Raw genomic sequence first — 10,539 nt, 5'->3', positions numbered from 1 at the left:
ATTTTTTTTCCCGCATCGATGTCCTCTTCCTGTTCTCTCTCTCTCTCTTTCTCTTCCTCTCTTTCTCTCCTCTCTCGCTCGCTTTTATTCTCTTCTGGGTTTAGCAACGGTGCGCGCGATATCAGTGCGCGGATTATTGATTTCCTCGTCCTCTCCAGCTTGCTTATATTATTTTCGTGAAAAAGGTAGAGCTCAATGATCGTTGATTATAATACTGGTGAAATCATCTGCCTCGCCAGTGAGGGACGGCAAGAAGTCGTTCCCGCGGTGGACGTAACGACCCAATTAATCCGTATTCTACGTTGGTTATTTCGGTATCTCTTCATTTTACTCCGCTGTTTCATTTCACTCTGATTTGTATATAAACCTTCGTTTCAGTGTTTTTATTTTGGTTTCGCAGGACTTGAGTATTTATAGTTTATTTAATATTTGTATAATACTTTTTCCTAGTAGCGTTAATATATTTATTTATACATAGAGATATGTATACAATATTGTATAAAAAATATACATATAATATTATATATTTTATATATATATTATACATGTATGTAAAATAATAACTACTTTTTCATCTTGAGATTTACATGATTTTAGTATTTCCACTTTACATTTCTATTTCATTCCACATATATAGATTACTAACTCATCGATAATTTTACGTCACTTTAAATACCGCACGGAGCTCCTAATCGATTATTTCTTCACCAGGAATATAGAATTGTCTTTTAATTTCCAACTAAACTTTGTGCTTGCAGATGGCAGAAACACCCGAGATGGAATTGCCTTCGGCCCGTCAGGACTGTTTCGTTGAGGCCCAAGAGGATTCCACCTCAGTGGAGGCCGAGGCAGAAGGCGCACCGTCGCCAGGCGGGATGATATCAATAACGTCAACGACGACAACAACGGATGCCGGCGACAACGACTACGCGACGTGTCCATCCGTCGTGCGGGAATCGTGTAAAGATTTGGTGATGGTGTGCGAGAGATTGGACGAGAAACCAGAGGACGAAGAATTCGAAGCGAGACAATCAAGTGATAAACCGGAAGCGAGTCCGGTGAAGAGTCAAGTTGAGGAGCAAAAAGAAGAAAAAGAAGAAAAAGAAGCGAATATGGATTTAACAATAGGCAAGAAAATCAATGAGGAAAATCAGAAAGACGAAATTGGTGCGAAATCGACGGAGGACACTCTTCAGGAACTTGAAGGATCGCCAAGAATGCCTGATTCTGAAAATCGCGATATCGACGAGTCCTCGGGATTGTGGAAGAATGGGATCGAGAAGTCCGTATCGCCAGACATTTCCAGGAAGAGACCGGCCGCGAGTGATTTCCTGCCGATCGGCGCGGAGATCAAGAGGATCGGCATCGAGATCTCGGAGGAGCAGGCGACCCAACTGAGGAACGACGTCAGGAGACTGTCGCCGGTGTTGGTGAGCCTGAGAGAAAGGACCCTGGGTGAAGTATCGCTAACCTCAGAGTCCTGTCTCTTCGGGGACGAGCTCGACGGCAGAATAACGCCGAGGACCTCTGCAGGATCATTTATACCGAATGATTCCAGAAATCAGGACGTCGATCAGAATCGCGAGAAACAGGATGCGGGTGAGGAGAAGAAGGAGGAGAAGGAAACGATCGGTAAGATTGGCTCGGATCCTTCGGAATGCACGAGCAGCGGCGACGTCGAGGCGACGTTGAGCTGCGTGAGCAGAAAGTTAGAGTACGACAACGAGAGCGAAATTACGACGTTCGGCGTCGACGTGGCTTCTCCGATATTCTCGAAAAGCGACAATTTGGACGGAACGACAGAATCCTGTCAAGACGACATCAAAGATGCGAACGTGGCCACAAACGCTAGAAGCGAGTCTTGCACGCCGATTAAAAAACATGTCGACGAGGCAGCAATGAGTCCCACGGTACCATCGAGTCCCATCTGTCGAAATTTAAGTATCGTTCTGAATCGCATCGAAAATGAAGATTTAAAAAAGAAAAGTGCCCTAGATACAAACGTCGACGACAATATATGGAATTACGTTGTCGGGGAGAGCTCATCTTGTTCCAATGGAAAAAGGAATTTCGTCGAGGAGGAGCGTGATTCGTTCAAAGCGACTTCGGAGACTTCGGAGAAGAATTCAAAGAAGCAACGATGGCAGAGCCCCACTAATAATTCCAGTCCAATGACCAGATCGAAAAAATATGAGCCGATAGAGAGTGCTCAGATAGTGGAGAGTCCAGATAGTGGAAGGGTCCTGAAGAAGTGTAAAGTGGTACTGGAGCGAATGAGCCAGATCACGGATCATCCATCGCAGTCGGAAAACGCCGAGGAGAGTGGAGCTTTAAGGGAGATCGAGAAGGACGACGAATCCGCGCCTGTCGCCGTGATTGGTAAACTCGAGGAGGATGAAGAGGTGGTGCTGGCGAGTTCGTTGCCCACGGTCGAGGGCAGCCGCGTGTCCAACGAGCTGGACTCGTCGGAGACGATGCCGAGTTCGCCGGAAGAGACGCCGGAAGTATCGGTGGATGTTGCCGAGGGCGTCGACACCGAGACGGAAACGGAGACCGGCTCCGACAGTTCGGAGGTGTCGCCCATCACCAGCATCCGTCACGAATTGCGTGACGTCGATATGGCGCCCGATCAACTACCGTGCTCCGAGGGAGTCACTTTGTGCTGCGTGGAGACGATGGCGCCGATCATGACGAGATTGGAGGCCGACCGACCGGAAGCGTACACGGAGGACTCCGCCGAGAGCCTGGCCTTGGCGACCGGAGCCAGGGACGAGGTCAGGTCCGACGGGAGCGATTCTGGTCTGGGGAACGAGATCCCTGGTGACCCAGGACCGGCTCCTGCACCGGAAAGTGATTCAGAAACCTCTTTCCTCGACAGACTGCCGGATGACATTCTTTCTGATAAGGAGAAAGGTAAGAAGCATTTTTTCTTTTCGGTTCTTATCACACTGAGAGAAAAAAATGATAGTTTAATTATAATTTATGATCGTTTTTCTGATGCAAGTCATATATCTTCCTAGTAGACCTATAAATATAATAATTATTACGAATATTATGGCAGTAATCGCGATAAAAATGGAGCTTTAATTGCCATTCTTTGAACATGTAATTATAATCACGAATATCAAATTTTTCTCTCAGTGCACAATTTGAGCACAATATTTTTTCTCTACTGATTTCTTATTGATTTCGATGGAAGTATCTAGAATTATTAAATTAATCATGAAGTTCTGGTTGCAAATCACTTTAATATGCTTTTTGAAATTTGGAACTAATATTTGTTAAGAAAATACGCTGAGAAAAATTTTTGATATTTTTTACTATTATTACATGTGATGATAATTATGATTACTACTGCTAGCTACAATGTAAGTAATATACGTACATAATAGTATTAATTGACACTGAAAATGACTACAAATTGTAGTTATTACTATAAAAATTATTGCAATTTAATTATAATTTATAGTCACTTTTTGGCATAAACATATAAAATATGGTTGAAAAAGAATTGTAAATTACAGTTAATTTTCGATGCCACTGTATATTACAGAACTATACGTATACTCTTATTATTACTGACGTTATAGCAATAATAATCATAACTATGGTAACATATAATTATAGTCATAAATACTAAAAAGTTTTCTCTCAACGTAAAAAATAGTTTAAAATGAATGTGAATTAATCGTTGTTCGTGAATCGTCATTTAAAAGTTAGATAAGAAGAATATTATTATATATTATTATAGTTTTACGTTTTAAACAGATTTTAATGGATTTTGTAAATGCATTGTTGTTTGTAAACGACCGCTTAAAAATCACTCCATTTTCATTTTATAATATTATACTTTTTATATTATTTTTTTCGATGACTTTTCTAATTCTATCATTAGTTACGAAACGCTGTACAGTGTATACATCTATCCCATTTTATATTCAAGTTTTAAATTATGTATTACTCAACATTTAAATTATTCGATGTTTAAATTATCTGCAAGATTGCCTTGTTATTCATCTTTTACAAAAGATTTTGCCAAAAGTAGCTATAGTGTAAGCTTTTAACAAAGAGATTATTATTAAGCTGTAAAAGTCTAAGGATAATCATTTTAAATTGTACAGCCAGCTTGAAGATTTTTGTGGACTTTTATCTTATAAAAACGTGAAATTTTTAAACTCCGCGAGGATTCTTTTTGCCAATTCAGTCTAGCATTTGCACCAAGTCTAAGCTGTCTAGCGAAAGAACGAGGAGAGCGCACAACTCGATAAGCCTTGCATCGATTGTCAACGTGCGATACACCGGGTGTCTTGGAACAAGCGGAAAGCACGACATTGTTTTCTCGATGAAAATCAGGGTGCACTTTTCTTGGCAAAATGTCAACCAGTCGACTTCTGCTTCGACGCCTGAGTCTCGAAATCTTAATATATCGTCGTAATAAAACTTTGAGCCGAAGGACGAATAAGGAATTTCGTTATCTATACAGGAATTTTCCCATCGCCACGGATTGACTCGCTGGAATCTCTTTCCCTTCAATAAAAAATCATTACCCTCCCTCGAATCTCTCTTGCTGATAGAGGTCGAATTCAAAATTCCCGCAAGAAGGATTTGGCAAATTGCTTTCTCTCTCAATAAATCGTAAATGTACAAGGTCTCAGAATTTTCGAGAATTCGAGGCAAAGCGTCACGTATCTTTTCGTTCTTAGCTCATAGATCATTCTAACTAATATATTACAGCAACATTATAACGTCCAAAAATATTGTGCAGTGACGCTTAAACTTTGTTGCAATATTGCTAGAATGCTCTATACTGTATGGGAATTTATATAGTACAAAAACTTTCAGTCACATTGCTGCAACGTTTGCAATATTACTGAAATATTGATGAAATGTTGCAATGTTGCTGCAATATTGCTGGAATTGTCTGTATTACATGAGGTCTATACAAAACGAGAAACTTGCAGCAACATTGCCGCAATGTTACTAAACTGTTTCATGCTGAATGGGAGCGATCGTCGTAGGGATTTGTTGTTTCGTGACACGGCGTTCGCGGCTTTCAGGAGTGAACCAGTTGGATGGCTACGCGGCGTCCTCGGGGACACCCGGGACGCCGGGACAGTTACCTCTGACGAGCTTCCGGACGCTTCCGGCCAAGAGCAACCTAAAGCGTAGGCTGACCGACTGCATGGAAGGTGACGAGTCGCGGGGCAACGTCGACGAGCCTTTGAAGAAGAAGCGCAACATTCAGTTCGACGCAGTGACGGTCTATTACTTCCCCAGGGCGCAGGGTTTCACCTGCGTACCTTCCCAGGTAAGTGGGAAAATCGGTTTCTCCCTCCCATCATCTTTCCTTTCAGCTCACAGCCTTTGTGCTATCTTCGCGATACGTCTTCCCTTTCTTCCCTTTACGTCTGTATCTTGATCGCCCCGCTACGCTTATAGAAGTACATGGTTCATTGAACGCTATTTAAATTTTCATATATTTTCATTCCGTTTTTTTCCGGAAGAGTATGAATACGGAAAATACGCATGTTTATTTCGCTATCGCTCTCTTTACAATCTGTACGCTTCGTGCATTGCCAATTGTACTGCTCCAATTATCTTTTCACATGTTATTTATATTATTGTTTAATTACTTTTCTTCCCCCTCTCCTTGTATGTAAATGCGCATGAATGTAATTAAGTTAAAAGATACTCCATTTGATATCAGGACCAAGAGAACAAATAACAAATATCCAAAGTTGTTTATGACGGGATATCGTGCCGTCATTTATAAAACCCACTCCATGAGAAATAGAGATCGAATTTATATATAAGACACGATTGATTCCTCTTTCTTTCAATCGCGTTCACGCAAAAGACAACTCTTCTTTCAATTTTTTCCTTTATTTGGCGTCATTTATAATATCGTTCTAAAATGTCATGGCAATATTCACTATCGAATTTGTGTAAGACGCTATCGATTTCCTTTTCTTTCGTGTGCCATTACTTTACAATAAAACTCTATAGCGTGATATATAACGTTTCTTATTGATTAACGTAGGTTTCAATCATAAGGGATTCCATAATCGCCACAGGGGAAAAATGAACTAGTTTTGTCAACGATCTTTTGTAATAGCGTTTTCATAATATCATTCGTATTTTATTATAAAACTTATTCTTAGTTAGTATCGGTTTTATTATTAATTTTTACTTTAATTTTTTATTATTAATTTCTTCTAACTTCGACCATTAGTCGATTTATAAATTCATACAAGTTCGAAATCATGAAAATAGGACGATACAAAATAAACAAAAATTATGTATACATTTAAGAGACTTATTCTTGTTTATATGCGTTACTATTGTTCTTATCTCATTAATTTCAGTTTTGTTATTATAGTCTATTCATGGATTCATATAAGTACGAAATAATGAAAGTATGGTGATAAAAAAATTAAGTTAATATATTGTATATTTAAATATTATATAAATTTTATATACATAAATATGTATAATATCAGCCTTTTTCATTATGAGTATTATAACTATTAACGTTCCGTTTTCTTACAATGTTTATTTCGAAAGGTCGTCTTCAATCGAATAAGTGAATAAAAAATAACAGTGTACGCGAGCATGGATTTACACAAGAAATACGAGAAATCGATTCTCCCGGTTTCAGGGCGGCAGCACCCTGGGCATGAGCGCGACGCACACGCACGCGGAGAGGTTCTCGTTGTCGGAGCACGCAGCCGAGCAGAGACGGATCCACCGAGCGCGTCTTGCGCAGCTGCGTTCCGAACGCAACTGCGCGACCAACTGCGTGACCGAGACGGCGTCCAGCTCGGAGGACCCGAGCGATGACACCGACGAGGAGCCGAGCGACAACGAGGAGCTCGACATCGACAGTTATTACTTCCTACAGCCGGTACCCACGTGGCAACGCCGGGCGCTCCTTAGAGCCGCCGGCGTACGGAGGATAGATGCTGTCGAGAAGGATGAATGTCGTGATATCCGCGCTAGTAGAGAACATTGTGGATGCGGTTGCAAAGGATACTGTGATCCTGAGAGCTGCCCTTGTAGCAGGGCCAACGTAAAGTGTCAGGTGAGAGAGCGAGAAAGAGAGAGAAAGAAATAGATAATAGATGGATAGACTGATAATAGGTAGATAGACAGCTAGATAGATATCAGGTAGATAGATAGATATAAATAGACAGAGAGAGAGAGAGAGAGAGAGAGAGAGAGAGAGAAAGAGAGAGAAATATGTAAGGAATTAATGTTTTATCTATTATCATAAATTAACTGAATGGTCTAAGGCGATAATTTAGCTCTTCCGAACAGCACTTTGTTTTAGAGAAAGAAAGAAGATCCTTATATATAAAATTTAAGGAACTTTGATCTTAATTGAACGCGAAGCGAAAAATTAAAAAGTTCTGACCTACTTCTTTAGAACTCACGAAAATTCGTGTAAACTTAATTTTCTCCAGTTTGAGAGATCGATGTGTTGTATAATTTGAGATTAATCTGCTGAAATTTTTAGAGACCGCCGTTGCAATAAATCCTTCCAGCAATTAATCTTCATTTGTTAACACGCTTCTACTCGTTTAGATCAGTTTAGCTGATTGAAGCTGGATAAACTGAAGGATTTAACGAGATAAACTTGAAGTAAATTTTTCTTTAGCTTTAAAAAAATCGAAACCTTCGTTCCGGGAAGTGCGAAACGATTTTTCACTAAATTCGGTTTTCAGGTGGATCGACCAGGTTTTCCTTGCGGCTGCACACGAGATGGTTGCGCGAACAGTACAGGCAGAATCGAGTTCAACCCAGTGCGGGTGCGAACGCATTTCATCCACACGTTGATGCGATTAGAACTGGAGAAAAAGCAGCGTGACGAAGACGGTAGCGGCGATCACGATCAGGTGATGGACAATCAGGGGCAGAATGGTAGGGGAGCTCGTCCTCTAAGGGACATTAGTTCTCTGGGGATGGAAGCTACTGTGGGTGACGTGTGCGCTATTCCGGGTACGGGACCCGGGGGAGGTGGATTCACGACTTTACACTATGAGACAAGTCACGAAGGTGTCGGAGCTGGAGTGGCTGGCTGCCAACCAGAAGTACCTGGCACACGGGAGGACAGTCTTGACTTGTACGTCATTAGGGATGATTGTTACGCGAGCGAAGATGCAGTAGATAGCAGCCAATCGGTCGTCGTGCAGCGGAAACTGCATCCAGAATTCGGCCAGGCCTTTCAGAGCTTTTCACCCGGCGTGCAGAGCAATGCTACCGGCGGCGGCGGTGGTGGCGGTGGTGGTGGCGGCGGTAGTGGTGGCGGCATGAATTTCCAGCAGTCTTCGTACCAGGACTATGGATCGCCGTATGCGAGTTTGCCATCTACGTCGCGATTCCAGCCGCCGCCGCCGCAGTTCCAATCGCCGCCCAATCCGGCTGCCTTCGCGCACTACGGTCCCTACGGTGGTGGACCCCAAGACGCAGCGGGTGCCGCTCTTCAGGGCGGTTGTACCGCCCAGGTACATCAAATGGCGCAGCCACCGCCACCGCAGGGCCAGCAGCAGCAACAGCAGCAGCATTCGTCCTATGATGCGACGGTGTTCGCGCAGGATGACGCTACGAGTACCGCACAGTACACGAATCTCACCAACTCGGTGCAGCCGATGAATGCAACAGTGGTGCAGCAAATGCAGAGTAAGCTCGAGCCTTTCTCGGAACTGCTCAGCGGCAGGTACTCGTACTACGGTGAGATGCATGAACCGCAGCAGCATCACGGTACTTACGGTACTCACGGTACGACCAGCAAAGTCGCGGAAATGATCGAGCCCAGTCAGGTAACCGGCGAGCCACAGCCCGATGGCGCGTCCGAGGACTGCGACGAGAATTTCGGTGAGATCATCAAGAAGTCTATGGTGGAGACTGTGTCTGCCTAGGATGAAGGAAGCCTACCTCGCGTCGAAAATGTCTAGGACGTAACGTTGCCGCTGGTTTCTTCAAAATCGAAAGGCTGAAGCCTTTTCCTGTCCACGCGACGAGAACAAGGAACTCGGCCCTTAATGCTTGATAGTCCGTTTTTTCGAGTCCTTTATCCAGGACCGTTTGAATACAGGGACACTTGTCACACTCCGTGAACGTTGCTCGGTTCCTTCAAAGTCTGGAAAATCGAAATCCTTCGGATCTCTTCCAATTTTGCCAATAATCTCGAAAACGAGAACTTCGAGGACAATCTAGATGGAAGAAGGGATTCCGGGGGTTGTTGACGGTTCGCCCTTCCGTGCGATACACGTGAACAGGAGCGAACATGGTGCCCTCCGAGGGAGATGGAAACCCTTCTCCTGGGGCCACGGGTTTTTGAGAGATCTCGTTCGAGATCGTTAGAGAATTTTACGGCTACGACGTATGCGTCCGCCCGGGATGGAGAGACTCGTCACGTCATCGTCGACGCCGTCCTTAATCAGGATCGACGCGCCGGTGAAGTTACTCTATACAGCACAGAAGCTTGCAGCAACGTTGCAATGTTATTGTAATATTTCTAGAACGTTGCAAATGTTGATGTAAATTGCTGGAATAATCTGTGCTGTATGAGACTTCGCGATATGAAATTTTGCGAGCTTATAATTCTTTTTCACTGCGATCGAGACTAGATTGAAAGTGCGGAAGAATAGTAGTAGATAGTGAAGATGAGTGACTCGTCCGGCGCAGACTGACGACGATGTACGTTATGCGAGACGACGACGTGGATCTGGCCTTGGCAGGTGGGATCAGAAATTCTCAAGTAGGAGATTGGCCATTGTCCGTCATATATAGAATGGATATATCAGTATAATATTTAAGATAGAATGAGATGCATATATATCTTCTAGGTGGAATGAAACATTTCAGGAATATTGTAGCAACGTTTCAACGTTTTATGCTACCTGGGCTCATTCTGTTCTGTGAATCTATCTATCCTAAATCTGGTGATCCTAAATATGTTGGACCAATCAAAAGTCTAAACAGTGACCAATCTCTTATTTATAGTCTGTTCTTTTCAACTGTACTTCTTCAACTGTACCAATCATCTCTTCCTCTCCATATTAGAAAGAAAAGGAGGGAAGATGAACGTTGCAAGAAGTTTAGCTTGAACAAACAGACTTTTGAGTATTTTTAGGTGGGACCTCCAAGCCCTGGGATTCTCGTCGGAAATCTTCAAGAGCGATCCGTGAGCAATGTTAAGAAAAGATTTTAACGAGGTTGTGACCAAGAAATAACACATGGGATCAGCTTATAGATTGCAGTTTATAATATCTAACTTTAAGCGTTAAGGAACGACCGACCGGGAGCGGGTCGCGCGTCCTTTTAGACGAGTCTTGAGGGGCTGCGTACGTGGAAAATGTATCGATCTAGAGCGAATCTGCGCTCGCTCTAATTCGAGAGAATCGTTCTGGAATACACATATACACAAATACACAAACACACAACTATACAGCACAGAAGCTTGCAGCAGCATTGTTATCATGTTGCAACGCCATTACATTATTTCTGAAATGTTGCAACATTGCTGTAATATTATAG

The 10,539-nt window shown here is 42.8% G+C and overlaps 1 protein-coding gene across 5 annotated transcripts in view; it reads left to right on the top strand.

The window, feature by feature from the left end:
* The window catches only part of LOC108754559, a 47,920-nt gene extending 37,412 nt beyond the window's left edge, over nucleotides 1–10,508 (top strand). For 3 of the 5 annotated variants that reach the window (XM_018496977.1, XM_018496998.1, XM_018496989.1), the window contains exons 2-5: nucleotides 759–2,913; nucleotides 5,058–5,308; nucleotides 6,659–7,081; nucleotides 7,725–10,508. In XM_018496977.1, coding sequence (XP_018352479.1) covers nucleotides 759–2,913; nucleotides 5,058–5,308; nucleotides 6,659–7,081; nucleotides 7,725–8,918 — 4,023 coding nt within the window. In that variant the 3' untranslated portion in view covers nucleotides 8,919–10,508. Of the gene's footprint in view, nucleotides 1–137; nucleotides 186–758; nucleotides 2,914–5,057; nucleotides 5,309–6,658; nucleotides 7,082–7,724 lie in introns of those variants that run through there. The other 2 variants (XR_001939719.1, XM_018497006.1) reach the window with 2 other exon arrangements.
* The last annotated feature ends 31 nt before the right edge of the window (nucleotides 10,509–10,539 follow it).

The sequence above is a fragment of the Trachymyrmex septentrionalis genome, unplaced genomic scaffold (genome assembly GCF_001594115.1).
Source record: "Trachymyrmex septentrionalis isolate Tsep2-gDNA-1 unplaced genomic scaffold, Tsep1.0 scaffold119, whole genome shotgun sequence".
Classification (NCBI taxonomy): Eukaryota; Metazoa; Arthropoda; class Insecta; order Hymenoptera; family Formicidae; genus Trachymyrmex; species Trachymyrmex septentrionalis.
Note: the sequence above shows the minus strand (reverse complement) of the source record. Positions and strands in the feature narration are given on the sequence as shown.